At 39.3% G+C, this 20,227-nt stretch overlaps 1 protein-coding gene across 6 annotated transcripts in view; it reads right to left on the bottom strand.

The window, feature by feature from the left end:
* Window positions 1–20,227, bottom strand: part of GALK2 (galactokinase 2) — a 123,454-nt gene that overhangs the window by 23,929 nt on the left and 79,298 nt on the right. For all 6 annotated transcript variants that reach the window (XM_035259619.3, XM_078334216.1, XM_035259621.3 and 3 more), the window contains exons 6-8: window positions 14,588–14,686; window positions 12,953–13,105; window positions 3,142–3,352 (exon numbers count right to left, since the gene is read on the bottom strand). In XM_035259619.3, the coding sequence (XP_035115510.2) occupies window positions 3,142–3,352; window positions 12,953–13,105; window positions 14,588–14,686 (463 nt within the window). The remainder of the gene's footprint in view (window positions 1–3,141; window positions 3,353–12,952; window positions 13,106–14,587; window positions 14,687–20,227) is intronic.

Here is a 20,227-nt window from a genome sequence, read left to right as displayed (position 1 = left end):
AGAATTATATTAAGCTTTTAAGACAGGTAGGAACTGCATTTCAGAAAAGGGAGAAAATCCATTTATAAAAGCACAGAGGTGTTTAGGATTAAAAACCCAGAGGGAAGACTAAGCTTCCAATTAGTAAGTAGAATGGCCCAACCAAGGCAACACTGTCCACATCAGCATGTATGGGCTCAAAAGGGACAAAGGACAGAACATAGTTAAGACAGGACTAGAAGAGTTGAGGCAATTAGGTAATGGTGGGCCTCTGAAGGTTTCTGAACTAAGAAGTGACACCATGAAAAGACTGTTTTTAGATCATTTGACAGTCAACATTTTCAGTGTCTATTAAGACTTCCTCACCTTTTAAACAATAATCCCAAATTGAATTACTCTATCATTTGGATTTTTACCTGTTTTACATCTCTAGATACCTTGCTATCACACCAGACAAATTCAATGATGATAGATAGATAGATGATAGATAGATAGATAATCTATTGAGAGAGTGAGAGAGAGAAATGAGCTTGTCATCTTACTGCCAAAATCACTTCGATACTGTAATTTCCTTACTTTCCCAGTTATCCATTCCTTGGACTTAATTACCTTATATTTCTTTTCTTCTTTCCTGCCTTTCTTCCTTCTTCCTCTCGCTCCTTTCCTTCCTTCTTCCCTTCACTTCTTACATACCAGCAAGTGCCAATTCCAACTGAATTCTATTTTACAGTCTTGAGAATCTACCAGTTTAGTCATTTACCCTACTTCCGGCTCTTCTCATTCAGTGTAGAGTATAGAACAATAGTTTCCCCATTGGCATCCTTTTAGGCAGTCTTTTTGTCCTCCAATTCCTACTGCACACAATACCTCTTGGCACATGTTCTCCAGTACTCCACTCTTTGTGCTACTTTGTCTTCATTTGAGCTCTACTCTCTGCCTGGAATGGCTGGTCATTTCTCTTAGTCTAGGAAATTAATAACTTCCTCTAAGGATCCAGCTCAAAACTGAATGAACAACTACAGGATCTGAGCCACTTTTCCCTCCATACTCTTAGGGTTCTTGATAAATACCTTTGTTACAGCAGGTATTATTTATTGTCATTGTTGTATGGCAGTCTCCCCCAATTAGACATGAAGTCACTATAAAGTAGAGACTGTGTCCTGCTTATCTTTGTATCCCAGCATCTAGCACAATTTCCTGTCCTCAGAAGTCAATACATATTTGTTAAAGAAATCAGTATCTTAGGTCAAAAGATAAAGGCTATTCCCCTGGAAGCTCTCCCTATCCAATACCCTACCCATCTTCTCCAATCAATAAATATTTATTACCGCTCACATTACCTATAAAACACACAAACAAAAATTATTTAACAAGGCCTTTGGTGATTTGGGTCCATCTACAACCTTGGCCTATTACCATATCATTCTCAACATTATTTTCAAGAATCACTCAACTAACTGTAGTTCTCTGGACATAAAATCTTCTCTCACTTCTTTCTGCCTCTATATCCACTGTTTAGCCTTCCTGGAATTCTTTCTGTTTGCCTACCTAGGAAATACCTATTTATTATTTAACTTTTGGCTGGTTGCTATCTCCTTAGTTAAGCTGGCTTTTGTTTTTTTGGGGGACTGGGTCTCGCCCTGTCACCCAAGCTGGAGTGGAGTGGCACAATGTCAGCTCACTGCAACCTTCGTCTCTTGGATTCAGGAAATTCTCTTGCCTCAGCCACCTGAGTAGATGGAATTACAGGTGCTTGCCACCATGCTGGCTAATTTTTGTATTTCTAACAGAGAAGAGGTTTTGCTGTGTTGGCCAGGCTGGTCTTGAACTCCTGGCCTCAAGTGATCCCCCCACCTTGTCCTCCCAAAGTCCCGGAATTACAGGCTTGAGCCTGTGCACCTGGCCTTAAGCTGTCTGATTTCTTTGTTTTCTGATTTCCCTAGATTCAAGTACAAGTCTATCACCACACTCATCACTCTATTAGTACCTCCACTACTTAGCATTATTCTTAGCACAATACACAGATTATTCTTGTAAGAGACACATTCTTGTTATGCTTATTTTCATGGCAAAACTGAGGTAAACTTCAGTCTACTGCCTTTCTGGAATGAGAGCCAGCAAACTTTTTCTGCAAAGGGCCAGATAGTAAATATTTCAGTTTTGTGGGCTATTCAGTCTCTGTCACAACTACTCAACTCTTATAGTGCAAACGCAGCCATAGCCAATACATGGCCATGTTCTAGTAAAAGTTTATTTTACACAAACAGATGACAGGTCTGATTTGGCCAGTAGGCCATAGTTTGCTTATTCTTGTTCTAACGACTGTATCAAGCTTCATCAAATTAAATTGGATTGACAGCCTTAGAAACCAAAACCCAGTCCCTGCTTCCAAATGATTCCCTTATCTTATCCCAAAGTTTTCAGTACTTGTAGCCTTTAAGACATGACTCTGTAGGTAAATCCACAGTAGCAACTCAACAACCAGTTGTGGAACTGAATTGAATGAGCCAGAATTGGGGCCCTGAGGCTGATCTTTGTCTTAATCTCCTACTCACCTACCATAACCCTACCCTAAGAGTAACTGAATCTTAACTAGATGTCCTTGCCCCCTGTACTGATTTCTCACAAATAGATAACCTTTAAGAAGAATAGCCAATCCAAGACTCCATCCTATGCCTGCAACATTTACCTGGCCTTCATCTCAGTTTCTGATTTGATTGGTATAAAAATAAAATTGAAAGCAGACCACAACAGAAATAAGCTTCCACAATAAAGGGAGGCACAAATTTGAACCTAAAAAGTGAAGGCTTTATACTGTTCTGAGTATTGTTTTACAGCGTTAGAGCAGTTCTCTAACCTAGACCATTTTTTATACAAGTAGCATAATAACCAGAAAAAAAGATAAAAAAGAGAAGCTTATTGAATTACAAGTCCCTGAAAGACAAAAATCATATCTCATTCCCCCTTGCCTAACCAGGATACTGATGAATGAATGAATAAATCAATGAACCCATTTATGAAGCTATGATTCTAAATTATTAAGTCTGCCGAAACACAGTCTCCGAATTCCCTTAAGTATGCTTTAAAATCAGTGGAGAAGTTGAAGCCTTCCAGCTGTCAGTGAGGGAATAACCTATATGTTACTTTCTCCAGCCAACTCACCATCGTGAGTGTTTGGACTCAGGATTTGGGTTCGGAGTTCCTCCAGGGTAATTCCCAGACACCTGCAGATCTCCTCAGGGCTATAGGGTTCAGGATGAAGGGCATCCTCTGTGACCAACAGCATTTCTTCTAGACTAATCCCTAGTTTAGCCTGCACCTCCTCCAACTGCAGTACTTTGTTCCACTGCAAGCTTTTGTATTTGGCCAGGAGCTGCAAATGCAAACCAAGAAGATAATGGTCAGTTTTCATTTCAGAATTTTTGATAGGTACTATTTTAATTAGCCATATTCAACTTTAAGCTGTTTTTTTTTCTTTTCCATTAAACCCATCCAAGTTTCCCACCATTACTTGGAAGTGCATACTGGCATCAGATGCCTGTAATTAAACATATTTGTATGACACTCACAGACTAGTTAAGTATTTGTCTGACACACACACACACACGCACACACATACACTAATCCCTCACTATTTTTTTGGGGGGGGGGCCTGTCACCACTTTCCCTCAGGGTTATTTCTTTGAATAATTTTATTATGTTATCCCTATTCAGTTCATGCCTACTGCATCCCTCTCTAGGAATTCAAAAGAAAACTAGTTAAATCTCATGTGATCTGGATCCTGAGATGATACTGTACATCCAATTAGGGTATTTCCTGTTTACTATACGCCTCTTTGAAAATGGCTAATGAATTTCAGTATGTGGGCATTTGAGGGAAAGTCCTAAATTTGAAATTAAAACCTCATTGGTAACCTTATGTGAAGCACTTCGTTAGGTCATTGGTGGTAGTAGAGCTGTATGTTTCTCTATCCTCAAGAAAAAGAGTTTGGCTTCTAACTGCACCCTCAGGCACCTCCTCAATCTGATGGAGAGGGTTAAATGCAAACCAAATCTATAACCACCCATGGGAACCCCAATCTAGAATATATTTCTGTCATTCTCCCTAAACAGTATCAGAGCAGATGCCAATCAAAACAGTAAAGATTTCTCTCATCCTGAGGTCTACAATATTAATTACCTGGGTATGAGGACAGAACGTGCAGTTTAAACAGCAAAAAGTAACAAACAAGAGAATGGGCGATCAGTCTTCAAGGAAATGATTTACTCTTCCATTATGCTGATGATTTGATTTTCTTTCTCTTCCACAGGAAGCAGGGTTTACCAAAAGACTATTGTACTCTGGTTACGGCCACTGACTTCTGAAGAATGTTAGTAACATAACTTCTTATATTAATTAATCCTCTTTTTAAAACCCTGGCTCATATATTTGAAATGAGTTAATGATTTTAAGGCAGAACTGGGAAATGAAACAATAGAACTATAATTTTCTGTTCAATTATTTCATGGAACATGGTGTATTTTTTTAAAAAATGAAAAATAATAATTGAAAAAAAACATGTGCTAAGATTTTTCTTCTGACCTGTTTTCTTAGCACATTTAGTTCATGTTTATTAGCAGTACTGGGCTGATAGGTCCACAGACTATCAACTTCATTTCATTCATTCATTCATTCATGTTCTATATTCTAATGTATTCCAAAAATAAATTAAGAAAATTCATAAAGATATACATAACACAAAAGAATAAATATATATTAATTTTATATGAAAAAAAGAGCTGAAGTCAATGATCTCCTACAATGATGCTTTCTGGCAACACATATCCAGAATCCAAATGAGATAAGCAATGAAGCTAACAAAAAAAATAGTGTGGTATAGTCTAAAATATGCCTCATATTTCTTATAATCTCCAACAACCCTGTGAGAGAGATATTATTACTCTATTTAAAAAATAATAGTAGGCTGGATGTGGTGGCTCAAGCCTATAATCCCAGCACATTGGGAGGCCGAGGTGGGGATCAGTTGAGGTCAGGAGTTTGAGACCAGCCTAGCCAATGTGATGAAACCCTGTCTCTACTAATAATAGAAAACTTAGCTAAGCGTAGTGGCGCATGCCTCTAATCCCAGCTACTTAGGAGGCTGAAGCAGGAGAATTGCTTGAACCTGGGAGGCAGAGGTTGCAGTGAGCTAAGATCACACCATTGCCCTCCATTCTGAGCGACAAGAGCAAAACTCCATCTCCAAAATAATAATAATAATAATAGTAAGGGACTTGTCCAAAGTCACTTAACAAGGCTAGGTGTGGTAGCCTCATTAATCCCAGCACTTTGGGAGGCTGAGGTGGACAGATCACTTGAGATCATGAGTTAAAGGCCAGCCTGGCCAACATGGCGAAACCTCATCTCTATTAAAAAGACAAAAATTAGCTGGGCATGGTGGTGCATGCCTGTTGTCCCAGCTACTCAGGAGGCTGAGAAATGAAAATCACTTGAACCCAGGAGACAGAGGTTGCAGTGAGCAGAGATCATGCCACTGCACTCTGGCCTGGGTGATGGAGTGAGACTCTCAAACAAAGCCACTCAACTAATTAATAAAAGAGTTTAAAACTGAATCCAGGTCTTATAACTCTTTCATGCTTCCCCTAGGCCACATTCTCAATGAAGTATGGATGATAACTATATCATGTTATCCATGAGTTCAAATCACTGATCAAGTCTTAGAAATGCATTTCAAAACACAAACCTAGATCTGTGCTAGAAGTGAACATTCCAGTAATTTAAAAACACTTTGATAAATAGGTTCCTTCTAAACAAAAAAAGAAAAACATCAGAGAACTGCCCCCAAGAGATGACAGTGGGCTCTTTTAAGAAGTTTTCAGTCAACAATGATCTCCAAATTCCTATTCTCTTTCTCCCTTTTACCAGTCACATCACCCCAGGGACTTGATCCAAAAACACTGGGCCAGTGATGTGTGGGGAGAAAGTCTGCAAGGGATGGCTGCAACTCACAAGGTTCAGTTTTCAAAGGCAGCCTCCTGATGTGCTCTTCTGCAGACTGAGGCACTAACATACAGTTCGCATTCACTCCAGTAATATCCCCCTTTGCTGTGAGACCAGTTGTCCAGTGAGCCCTCAGCTGGAGGATCCGCACAGCCAATTTGGTGTGTATTTCAATTAAGGATGAAATCTACCATATGTCTTCAATGACCGCTGCACAGCCCATGAGCTGCTGAATTATACTACATTGAGGGAGTCAAATATAAAAACCTCTTGCCCTTTGAAATTTGGCTTGGAAAACAGAAAGATGGCTTGCAGATGAAGGAAATGGGTGGATAAGATCACCATTGCTCAATGACAGATCTTCATGAAGGTACTTGTGGCCCAGGTAACTGGCCTCCATTTGTGAAGCAGGGCTGAGTCAGGGCTATGAATTATTTTGTTACAACTTCATTACTCACTAGTAGGGTGGGAAAATAAGAGAAGGCAGTTCTTTCCCCACATTTACTATTTTCTTTTCACGATGGTAAACTTTAAGTATTCAAATCAGATACCACTTCTGGGAGGTTCCTGAGCTCTGTTCCATGCTCTGTGGACAAGAAAGCAGGCAACAAGTGCTTTGTCCACAGTCATGGAAAAAGGCACTGATAAAATGTGGTAAAACTCTGTTTTAGGTTGGTTTCTCTCATAGGCAGGTCCTGTGACAAAAATTTAAGGGTAAGAATTTGAGGAGAAGGTGATCCTAAGAAGCATTAACAGAGGAATGGAAAGTGAGACAGGAAGAAAAGCCAATACAAGGTATACTGATATTAGCAGGTGAGGCTGGGCCTACTCAGCTTCAAAGTACAGGGTCTCTGTAGCCAGTATAAAGTTCAGTCATGTTCTACCTTGGGCAAGAAAGCCAAAGTATTTACCCAATAACTCCCAGTAAGCAGTGGTGGAGGCAGCTCTCAAAGATACTAACTCCCTAGCACTTTCAGTTGTCCCAGACACAAACAAAACTACTAAGCCCTCTGCTCTTGGTCCGAGACTCACTGAGTCTTCTAATAAGAGGGTATGGTAGAGAAAGGGCTAAGATATTCATGAAGAGTTCTCATCATCTCCTACTTTTTAGGCACCTTCTAGTCCATCCTGCCTTCTCAAAACTTATCAATGGCAGCACCATGCTTTTCACCAGCCATTGCACCTTGAAGCTGCAGCTGTTATTGACTCAACACTTTTTCTTCATTTCCTTCATTCATGTGCATCTGTTCACAATGAGTGTTTACTGAGTGGCTATCACTTCCCAGGATCCAGGCAAACAGCAGTGAGTAAGGCACATGTGGCTCCTGACCACGGGCAGCTCACCATCCACCAGAAAAGACAGAGGTTAAATTAAAACTACATTCAACATAACTGAGGCCAGGAGGTAGTCAAGGAAAACTTCCTCAAAGTAATGAGGTATATGCCAGAGGGAAAACAGAAATCCAATCATAGAGAGCTTGTACCCAACCCTTACTAGGTCCAGTCAGAGCTTTTCTCATAACGCTCCCTTTTAATCCCATTCTCATTGATACTCTAGCACCTACCTCCCTTCAACCAAGGCAAAAGCTCCTGATGCCATATTAATATTTCCAAAATACCTTGCTAACAACCTCTGCTTTCACAGCCTACCCTGGTAAGCCTGAGCATAGCACTGAAGGTCCTACCACAATCTGGTTTCACTAAACACATCACCCTTTTCCCCCAGTATGTATGTCCTCTGCCAGGCAGCTTGGACTCACCATTGCCTAAATACTCTATGCTAGAGTCTTGGAAGAGTATGTGCTACTGAATCAACTGGCTGAGTGAAATTGGCCACATTCTTGGGTATTTGGGTTTTCTCTGCTCAAATTCAAGGAAACTGCCAAAACCCTAAGAATATTATGCCAACTTCTCCTCACATTCTATCACCAGACAAAGAATAAGTGTCATACTGACCACTAAGTGACAGGAGCTGAAAAACTGGGTTACTGATGGCCCCTGAGCAGACAGGCCCTGTAAAGAATCACTATAAATTTTCCTTGAAGTGTCAAAGGATCATAGGAAACTCTCTCCTTCATTGCTTCTCATGTTGCCACAAGAGCTAGGCTGTGGAAAAAGCAGCAGTATAATTTATCTTCCCTACTTTATATCCCATAATACTTATTATGGGCATCACACATTTTGTTCTTCAATATAACTAAGGGATACTGTATAAGGAAAGCACTTCTGGAAACATTTAAGCCCCTAAGTGTATGAAATATGAAAAGTTTTGTACCTACTAAAGATCTCTGACCACTTTAACATAAAAATAAGCCTCATTAAAAATATTTATGCAAGTAATAATTATAAATCTCTATTGAGTTTGCTTTGAAGTATCTTTAATTTTAGTCAAATGCTCTACAAGGCTCTGACATTTTATGAATCTGCATCAATAGTTTTTGAAAGCTTGTGGCGAGAAAGAGACAGAGACAGAGAAACAAGGTGAGAAAAAACTTGAGAATAGAAGAAATTTCTAGCATTAATGCAAAACAAAAATTGCCTTTATTGATTTAATATACTTCTCTGTGTTAACTTGATTTTTAAAAAAAAAAAAAAAAAAGGTAATCATTTTCAAAAAAGGACCTGAGAAAAATAGGAAGAAAGGAAAAATAAATGTTATTTATTACAACTTTGCCATATGGAGACCTAGCTAATCAGTCTCATTTTCAAAACTATCTTGATTAGCCATTCTTCAACTGACACTTCATTATTATTGTTGGACAACAAAGTCTCTTCAAATTGAGATAAGCTTTTTTTTTAGCCTTTTTACATGAGAGTTTATTTCTTTATTTAATGAGACCATTTTTAAACAAAAATTATATTTATTTGTATGTTGCCAGAGATGGAAGAATAGGAACCATATTGCAAAGAAAATATGCTTAGTAGAATTCCAGCCTGTATTCCTAAGCAAAAGCATATTCCTAATATCAACATCTCTGAATAAAGCGCACATTAGCAGTTTTATCTTCATTTCCTTTTTGTACAAAACCTTGGATTTTAGTGATTTGTAGCAACATGATTTAGAAAACATTTTCCATCTTGATAAAGTCCTTCATTTTTCTTTCTTCCACATTTTAAAAGAGAAAAATTCAGAGTATTTAAAACAATGTGTTTTTCTACGTCAATTGGGAGGAGTGTGTGGCAAAAAGCCGAATTCAGACGCCAATTTTGCTGACCAAAGTACCTCTAAAATGCATATGGGGTTATGCAGTTAAACTGAGAAAACATCCTCAAGAACAGGAGGTTCTGCAGTGGGCTAAGATCTCCGGCCACTGCTCCCAAAGAGACGCCCTTTCTCTAGTTAACTCTCAAAAAGCGTTCCCACATCCCAATAACTTTTACTACAGAGACTCAGCACTACAATGTTATCCCTCATTTTCTTCTTGTGTCTAGGAGAGCAGTCACTACATGAACTGATTTTACATGTCTTATACTTATTTCAGCTCACCTATGGATCTGGTAGAGGATATCTAATTTCGTGATAAAACTTTGAAAACAATCTTGTGTATGTTTAAGGTCTCCTTAGAAAGGCAACACTTACTCATCAACCTCAAGATAAAAGGTCAACAAGACTAAGTCCTCAAACAAATAAGACACTAATTTCTTCCATTTCCTGAAAAAGGAAGTGTGTCCTAAAAGAAAAAAAGTTCATCGAACCCTTGATATTGAAAAGTTTATGGCACTATTTCTCTACACATATGCACTGATCAGATACTATGAAGAGTTCAATGTTAAAGCACTTCTATTACATTTTTTAGATATTATTTTAATAAGTAAATTAAAACTTTTAAACACTGAAGTCATAATTTTTCAAAAAACTGTATAACTCCCAAATATTCCAGAAACAGAAAGCTTTTATTTTCCTGGCTCAGTATATCTCTAATTTCCTGAATTTCCCAAACTTAGAGGACAGAAGTAAGAGGAGAAGTACTAAGTCAGTCGGAAGGGAAAACTACACTTTACACACCTCCACAGGATCTAGGCCAGTGCTGAGAATACCATAGGTATTTTTTAAAAACTGGGAAATTGTGCAAAATAAAGTACAGAGCAGGTGATACAGGGAGTAGTCATTTATCAACAAATGTTTATCCTGTACCTCTTCAGCTTAAGCACCATGTCAAGCATTAGGGATATAAGAGTTAATAAGACAGACACAGCCTCAGCTCTCAGGTAAAACTGAATCTGAAAGAAGAGACAGACATTAAATAAGTGACTGTGGTAAGTGCCATAACTGGAAAATGAAGTGCTTCAAAATATAAAGGGGGGTTGACCTTAGCCCAGGAGTAAGGAAGTCAAGGAAGGCTTCCTTGAGGGACATTTAGACTGACTTCAAAGAGGGCTGAAGGAAGAGTTTGGTGGGTAGGTGCAAAGTCTCTGAGATGAGAATGAGTCTCGTGGCTGGAGTGCGAGGAAAGCAGTTAATGCTGAGATGAAGTAAGTGCACAGGTCTCAGATATGGTGGCTCTCCAGGTGGTGGAAGCTTTTGAAAGATGTTAAGCAGGGGAATTTGAATTGATCAGATTTAAATTTCTAAAGCATCATGTTATTTAAATGATTGTGAAAGAGATGAGCAGGAATTTAAGAAACAGTGAGAAGGCTAATGTGATAGTCATAAATGATGATGGGACCAATGGAAAAATATAAGGTCTGTGAAAGACTGAGTTCAATTTCAACATGCTCAGTTTGAGAGGTCTATGATTCGCTCAAGTAGAGATGGTCAATGAGGCATTGGATTCAGAGGTTTGGAGCTCAGCCAAGTAAACCTTAGTTGAAGATGTGTATTAGGAAATCATCATCATAGAGATGGAAGTTGAAGCTGTGAGACGGCATGGGGCTAACAGAAGAAAGACTACAAGAAAAAAGAAGACCAAAGCCAAGGCCTTGAAGAACACCAAGATTTAAAGATCTGTGGGAGGAGTGAATTCCTGCCATCCCTTTATCCCTGCCTGAAGCAGGGTGGGGGTTGGGGGTAGAAAGGGAAATGGCTAAAACCAAAAAGAAATAGCAATAAAAATATAAGAGGAAAAAAAACAGGAAGTGAAGTATACTGGAAACCAAAGGAAGAGAATGTTTCAAGAGGGTAAGACTGGTTAACTCTATTGAAATATAAGAAATAACAATGAGAAATAAGATGAAGACTGAAAAGGGTCCACTGGGCCAGGTGCAGTGGCTCACACCAGTAATCCCAGCACTTTGGGAGGCTGAGGCAGGTGGATCACGAGATCAGGAGATCGAGACCATCCTAGCCAACGTGATGAAACCCCATCTCTACTAAAATACAAAAAATTAGCTGGACATGGTGGCATGTGCCTGTAGTCCTAGCTCCTCAGGAGGCTGAGGCAGGGGAATCACTTGAACCTGAGAGGTGACATTTGCAGTGAGCTGAGATTGCACCACTACACTCCAGCCTGGTGACAGAGCAAGACACTGTCTCAAAAAAAAAAAAAGAAAAAGAAAAAAGAGTCCACTGGATTTACCAATGAAAAAAATCTTTGGTGGCTAAGAAAGAACAAATTTAATATTGTGGAGAAGGCAGAAGTGAAAGTTTAGTAAACTAAGGAATAATAGGGAGGTAGAGGAGTAAAGATAATATATATATAAAGCAATTTTTGAGAAGTTTAACTGTGAAGAGAAGGAAAAGTAGAAATAGAAATAGTAGTTGGAGAAAGTTGTGAGACTTAGAGTAGACTTTTCTAATAAAAAATACTAGAATATGTGGAGTTTGATAGAAAGGATTTAGTAGAGAAATAGAGGTGAGGAACAGGCTAAAGATGGAGTGAGTGCCCTGCAACCACACATGGAAGGGCTGGCTTTGACAGGAAATGCAGACACAAGAAGACATCTAGATGTAATAGCAGGAAGCCAAAGTCTGTGTGATCACATCATTTCCAGAAGGAAATATGGAAGATCACTTTTGGAAGTTAGTCAGGCTGAATCAAGTAATGGGTGTTTGAGAGACATAAAGAAGGCCTGATATTATTACTACTGAGAAAATGGATTTCAGGCTGTATTTAGGACCTGGTGAAGGTTGGTGATCATGAGTCTTAGATGATATCCTTCACTATCCATCAGGAGATCAAAGCAAGAGTGGAAGAAAGCACAGTGGAGCTCCTGACGCAGAATCCACTTCCTGGCCTCCAGCCTCAGTCCTCTCTCCAACTTTCTAGTCTTTTATGAGCTATTCTGGAACCTTTATAACATCTAATTCCTGTGTCACTTTTTGGATCACTGGTTTACTTACTATCTGATCACATATTAACCATTTCCTGTTTCATAATCCCTCAACTTGAACTCTCAACTCTGCCGTCCACTCTCTCTAGTCCTATGTCTTATACTCCTTTGTATATCTTCCTGCTGCTAGAACTGCAAATAGCTACTCAATGGTTATTACCTAAATAGATTTAAGTTTATCTGTGAGAGTTTTCTAAACAGAGACTTCCAAGACTCCCTGCTGGTTTATGTTTCCCTAGTAGACATGTAAAAATCTTCTTTCTGGGTACTGGGTGCAGGGGAACTGCACCAATCCTGTATTTTCAGAGTAACTAGTGATAGCCCAATATAAAAACTGCATCTTAGAGGACCAGGAGGGGTGAGGCTGCCATCACTTTTGTTGAGGAAACAAGACCAGCTGTGGTCACTTCCCATTAATTGTCACCAACTATCTTTCTTCACCCATAGATTCTAACCCACAACGTGTGCTTCACATATACAAGCTGTCATTTTCTTCCCAGTGCCACCCCAGAAGACAACTGGTTCATCTGTCTCCTGAGTTGGAAATCAGATTGCTCTGTACCCAATGACCTTCAGCTGGAATGCTGCTGAAGTCAGAATGATGCCCTAAAATTTGGGGAAAGACATAAAGTAATAGAGAACAATGAAAATGAAGACAAGAAAAACCCTACTTCAGGTTTCACTAGCTTGCCAAGTTCATACCTTTGCAGCCAGCCGACACTCCATCACCCTGATATTGAAATGGGAAGTTGCTGCCTTATTCATCTCCACACAGCTGTTGGCAATCACAAACACTGCTCCACTTGGGAGATTCACATTAGTTGCCCTCAGAGGACTAAATTCTATCAACTTGGCCTGTTAGAAAAAAAATAAAAGGAGAAATATAATTTATTAGAATTCAGAAAATGTTCAAGTATTTATGTATTTATCTTAGCAAAGTGTTTCATCAAAAATGCATTCATTCATTCAAATATGACATATTGACCTCCAGGCACTGTACTAGGCACTGGAAATATAACAGTGAACAGGAGACAGTGTCACTCCTCTCATAGAGCCTATAGTCAAGTGGGAAAGACAGTCTAGTAGACAGACAAATATATTTCCAAGTTGTGTTACAATGATAGCAAAGCACAGATGCTATATGGACACATATAGCCAATCAGATACAGCCTAGTTTAGGCTCTTTTTCACTCAGTTGAAAAAGAGAAATCTAAACTAAGTCCTAAAAGATGAGTAAAAGTAGGGCAGACAGAGGGTTTCTTTCATCAAAAAGCATGTCAAGAAGAGGGAACAGCTTAGGCAAGTCCAGGGGCAAAAGACAACATGGGATGTTAATGGAGCTATAGGCATGGAAATGTGGCGGGGAGCTTACAGTTTGAGGAGTGAGAAGTGGTGAGAGGTTAGGATAGAGGGGTAACGCAGGGGTCAGATGGTGAAGTGTTTTGTAAGCCCAGAGAACTTGGACTGTGTTCAGACTCTATAGCTAATTTACATTAACATCAGGACTGTTGCCCTCATGTCTGCTTGTTGAGTCTCATCCAAAACACCCAAAGTATTTTCTTAGTATTAAAACAAATTTCCTCATGCCTCATGTCTTTGACTTAGGGGAATCAATAACAAATATTCTTAATAAGAAGGAATCCAGGTGTTCTTGGAAAACAGCCAAGCTCGTAGGAATCTGATGAAAAACTAAGAAATGATTTTAAAGAAATGTTTGCTCTATTTTGGAAATGAACAGCTTATGGGCAACAGCTAAAACCTCTGCTCTGCCTAAAGGAGTTGCTAGCCAAGGGGAAGTAGTATCCAGCTAAGGAATTCATTCCTGGCTTACTGTCAACATTCTTTTTCCCACCACTGAAGCCCCAAAAATGTTGACAGAGAAAAATGATACTAAAGAATAAGTTATAAAAAGAGGGACTGTGAATATATGCGGTCAGTGAACTACGATTTGGGTTTAAAACCAACATGATATTATAAAAATGCCAGGAGATGAAGTGGTTTAGGACAGGAGCGGGAAATGAGGTTCCAATAACTAGGGAATTGAGAAAGCTCATCTTAACAATGAAGAAAAATAGAAAGGGGAAAAAGCTAGACACATGAGAAAAACAGACCGGAGGTATCATTCTGGAAGCATAAGAGAAGGCAATCAATATGAAATAGAGTAGGTTAACTGGTGGTACCCTTGAGTTACAAGCAGTTGGGAAATAATATTCTACAATAGAGCCTAATATAGTAGGCTGTCCATAACAAAGCATCTTGGGGCTCTCGAGGCCTTTCTCTGATGTAAAATTTCCCATTAGGTATTTCCAAATGACTTCTATTTGGAATGCCACCTACAGTTCCTTCTTCTGCAAGAAATGATATAGACTGGTCCATGCCTCCTCCTTCGGTGCCAATGTAACGCTCGCTCTTGGCACAGATTTCTGCAAGTTCCACCTGGAAAGGTAAAAATTGATTTGTACTGTGAGTAGTCATAACCCATTTCTCATTCATTTCTTACTGCAGGCCTGACAAATACATTTGAATTCCACTGCCAGCTCTGATCAATTAATAGTAGCCTGCCTGGAGCACTGCATTAACAAGGCCTCCAGACTATAGGAAAATATACCAAAACCAATTAACAATGTCTGCTGTGGGTATGGAATAAGATATTGACTGTGCACGCTATGTTTCTGCTATCCCTAAAAGTCTCCACAGAGCAAGCAGTTTCTACCATCTTTCTATTTACCCTATCCCTCTCTAGACTGGTATCACTGAAAATCTCATCTGGGCACTCATTCATTTTTGCCTCAGCTTCCTTTGTCTCCCAATGGTGAACTATTCCATAGTCTACCCATAACCAAAGTGGGGTCATTAACCTTTATTTTTCTGTCTAAAAGTAATGAAGTCTCTCTGGCATTTCCATTAAATGTAAGAATCAGAACTAGTGTTATCTCATCAGACTCATCCTCCTCCAACCAAGATGAAGCAATCCAATAGATGCACACAGTTCTAACCCAAACTGAAAATCTTGAAATATCTGTTTAAGAATCTTTAATGGCTTCCTATTAATTAAAAAATAAATCTAAACTCCTCAACCAGGCATTTTGAAGGCTTCCAAAATCTGGGACCAATATGCATATGAAATTGGATCATTTACCACTCTTATCCAATTAGATTTGTCTCTCTGACCATTTCACACATGTTTATGCAATGTGGAATTACTTCCTGTCTTCTCTCCTATATAAATTGTACTTAAGTTCAACATCCAGTTTATTGGCTAGCTGCTATCAATAAATCCCTGGGCTGACCACTCAAATCATTTTTCATCATGGAGTATTCTTTGAATATTATTCCCATCATGGTGTCTCCTTTTTCTAAACTCCCACAACATTTATAGTTAGTATCATCTAATACTCACACTACTATTCAATCATTCATCTACTCAGTTTTTCCTTCTTATGAGACTTGATTCAGACCCTTACTTCTGTTTGACTACATTATGTTTCCAGAATAATTATTCTGAAACAATGATATAATCATCTCTTGCCTGCTTGGTTTTCAACACCTTAACGCTCATACTCCTCAGCATGGTACACAAGGTCTTTAATGACTTCCCCTAGCCTGCTCCAGCCTGCTCTCCCACCACTCCTCCTGTAAACCCTAAGCTCTAGCCATCAGGGATACTAAACACATGCTGTTCTTTACTTCCCTAGGCTCTTCCACATCTCACTGACTTGGCAAATAAGATTTTCTATTCACTTCACTCAGTACTCCTCCCCAGCATTCCCAACTAGTCAACAATCCAAGCAGCACCTTGCTTTGGAAATTGCACCAACACCCAAATGCACACACACCATATAACTCCTCCCCAGCACCCCCTGTTTATAACTCTATTGTCATGTACTGAATATGCTTTAAGTGTGGGGCTACTTGTTTTTATCTACCAGTCTGAGAGAGTCCTTCAGTACATAGACTGGAGCCCACTTAACTAATATGAACTGACTCACAGGGTTATTATTGTTCCTTAATTGTGTCATGTTTCTATCACATCTGTTTCTTGTGAGAGATGTATATAATATGGTGTTTTTTTGTGTCCCCTACTTCGTGCAATGCCAAACACATAGTAAATATTAATAAACACCTGCTGCTTTCAGTTTCTGGGAATAGCTGCCCAAACACCATCTGACAGATTCTGCAAGTGTCATATTCCTTGTTGGTCATGTGGATTCACTAACATTAACTCTGTCTTGTGACATGAGGTAAACTCAGGATTTTGATGCAATAGGTATTGTTCGTGGTCTGCTGACACACAGAGCCAGTGTCCATAATATGTACATTAAAATTAAATTAGTAACCAAAAGATCAAAACACTTGGATTTAAAATGCAGAGAAACAACATACCCAGATGAAGCAGTACATTCAGCATTATGTAAGAGATGATGGAACCTGGGTGCCCACCTAACTCTGACCCTGGGCCAGTGTAAAAAGTCCCCTCCTCTCAACAGCAATAACAGCCACATTTACTGAGTGACAGTATGTGGCAGGTATACCAAGTACCTTGCATTATTTCTTTTCTGAGCATTATCTCCTTCAAATCTCCTAACAGTGTTCTGCTCATCCCCATTATAGAAGTGAGAAAAATGGGGTTCAGAGATATATAACCAGAAGTGGAAAGCCAGGATGTGAAACTCATCTGTCTGACTCCAAAGCCTGTATTCTTTTATCGCTGGACTTCAACTACTCCCTGCAAAACGGAAATGATATAATCTATTATTCACTACCTCAAAGGGATATCAAAAGACAAATGAGATTCACCAAAATTTAAGTATTCTCCCTCTCAAGAGGGAAAAAACAGAACATTGAGACATTTATGCTTATTAATTATTTCTCCATTTCTTCAGATTCTATTAATGAGGCTAATAGTTTTGGTAGTTAAGGTTTATTAAGCACTTACTATGTGCTAGGTAGTGTTCTAATTGCTTTGCCTGAATTATTTATTTTTCATACAACCCTATTGATATGGTTTGGCTTTGCCCCCACCCAAAAGCTCATCTTGAACTATAATCCCCACATGTCAAGGGCAGGACCAGGTGGATCACAGGGGTGGTTTTCCCCATGCTGTTCTCATAACAGTGAGTGAGTCTCATGAGATCTGATGGTTTTATAAGTGTGTGGCATCTCCCCTGCTTGCACTCACTCCATTCTGCCACCCTGTGAAGAAAGTACCTGCTTCTCCTTTGCCTTCTGCCATGATTTTAAGTTTCCTGAGGCTAACCCAGCAATGCAGAACTGTGAGTCAATTACACCTCTTTCCTTTATAAGTCACCCATTCTCAAGTATTTCTTTACAGCAGTGTGATAACGGACTAATATGCCTATAAAATAGGTCTCTCCAGTTTACAGATTAGGAAGATGAGTGGGGTTATTAGCTGAGACTAGGCTAGTAATTATTAAAGATAAAATTCAAACTCAAATTATCTACCTCTGGCACCCATCATCTTCACCACCACCATATATTACCTCCTATACATAATAAGGAAAAATACCCACCTGCCTAGCCACAGGATTATTGTGATAATGCAAGAAACTAAAGTTTAAAACTTCAAATAAAAGCACCTCATAGTGCTCTAAAGTACTATACAATTGTTGTTATCTTTACATGATAATAAGGAATCATCTGATTTATACAAGAAAACAGCTAAATACCAACCCGAATGTAAAGACCAGTTATAATTACTATAGGATACAAGATCATTTTTTAAGTGTGCAGGGAGAGTGAATTTAAAGATTCTGGATACCCCCAAACAGCCAATTCAACATTAAGGAGTAATGAAGCCTGAGGCAAACAGGAAAATATATGGCCAATTTAAAGCATTTGGGTTTACTTGCAGGGGCAGGGAGTCTCTACTCAAAATAAAACATGCCTGGAGTGAAAAATTCAACTGCAGGCCCACCAGCTGGTTTCCCCAGTGGCCCTACCTCTTCACCCCAGTACTATAAGCAAAAAGGTCAAATCCTAAATGGTTATGAGATGTAAAGAAACTAGAAACAAAAGGTTTAAAAAATAAAAAACTCAGATTATATTAAGAAAAAAACTTGTATTCTTCTGATGGTAATCAAAAATTAGTTAGGCCCACAAAAATTAAAGAAACAATAAATAGTAAATAAATAAATTAGTTAGGCCCATGGCCAAAGCCAGAGATAGCACGTCCTGAACTCAGAGAACCATTATTGGAGGGATCTGGTGCCGTAACAGCACTAGAATGTAATAGCAAGCAGAGAATGCTGTCGTTATGGATGGTGCGAGGGAGACATGTGAGTTAGTCTATTCATGTTTTTTCTGTCCTTTGGGACACTAAAAATAGAACCATAAAATGTCCTCCAAGGATTATAATGAGACAGAGTGACTTGCAAAGGCACTGAATCAATACTCCATACCTACTTAAATTATGTAAAATCTCAATAGATTTCATGAAAACAAGGAGTAGCTGTCAAAAGCACATTATCAAAAGTGTATAGAAAAGAAGCATAGTGGAAGCTGACTTCATAGACAGATCAAAATGAATTCAGGGACCCCATTCTCTTTAGCAAAGGACAAAGGCATATTTCTACCTGATGGCTAAGTGATTCCAAGGCTTTCCCACTGCACCCCACTGTCGAGTCCGACCTGCTGATTCAACCAAGCTACGGATGAAAAACGTACGCCGACATAGGCTTGCCAGTGAGCATGGCCAGGGGACCTCTGTCAGAGTCAGCAACAGCCCTCATAAGCTGGGGATGTTCTTATTTATTTAGTACAAATTAAATGACAAGGTCTCAAGTAAACACCATTAACATTGCCAACCCCCAGAGTAGAGGGCAGTTTTGCCCATGGCTGTTCAAAGGTCAGTCGTAGGACCACATGAGTACACAAGCTATGTAGATAAACTCCTCTCCATTCCCTTGATATTTGCTTTTTGTTATTAGCTCAAGGTAAGACAATTAGGCTGCCTTCAGCCATAACCTCCTTCCAAGGCTTTTGAAAAACCTTAACCTTCTGAGGCTTTTGAAAAACCTTACCGCCTTCCAAGAAGGTTTGCGTTTTCTAAAATTTCTCCCACCATTTTGACCAATCTTCTACACCCCAGAAACACACACACACACAACCTGAAAACTCTCAAGCTAGATCAGCAAAGCTCTAATCAATAAGGGCTTCACTCCCCTCTACCACGTATTTTCTTTTGCTCTTACACTTGAGTACTGCAAGAACCCCAGGGACTTCCAAACTAGTCACTTGTGGCATTTTGCTCTCTATCCCTTCCTTCAAAATACTCATGACTGAGAATCATTAAAGAAGACAAGTTGACTGCATGGGAAACCTTTCCAAAGTGCCCAACCAATAAGCTAGTATCTATTCAGACTTGTGACCTCTGGACATTTAGAAGAAACCTGACATTATTTACAGATCTTCTTTTAAAGCTACAGAAGATAGTTAATAAGTAGAAGGAGTATGCTCTAAAATAATAATAAAAGTATAATAAAGGCCAGGCGCGGTGGCTCAAGCCTGTAATCCCAGCACTTTGGGAGGCCAAGGCAGGTGGATCACGAGGTCAAGAGATCGAGTCCATCCTGGTCAACATGGTGAAACCCTGTCTCCACTAAAAATACAAAAAATTAGCTGGGCATGGTGGCGTGTGCCTGTAATCCCAGCTACTCGGGAGGCTGAGGCAGGAGAATTGCCTGAACCCAGGAGGCGGAGGTTGCGGTGAGCCGAGATCGCGCCATTGCACTCCAGCCTGGGTAACAAGAGTGAAACTCTGTCCCCCCCCAAAAAAAAAAAAAAAAAAGTATAATAAATATGTACACTAGTAGTGTAGTCATTTATTACCATTATCAAGTATTATGTACTGTGCATAATCATATGCACTACACTTTTATGTGACTGGCAGTGCAGTAGGTTTGTTTACATCAACATCACCAAAATGTAATGTGATGTTACAACTGCTCTGAACTATGG

Source organism: Callithrix jacchus, chromosome 8 (assembly GCF_049354715.1).
Source record: "Callithrix jacchus isolate 240 chromosome 8, calJac240_pri, whole genome shotgun sequence".
In the NCBI taxonomy this organism is placed as follows: Eukaryota; Metazoa; Chordata; class Mammalia; order Primates; family Cebidae; genus Callithrix; species Callithrix jacchus.
This window is presented reverse-complemented; position numbering and strand designations above follow the sequence as displayed.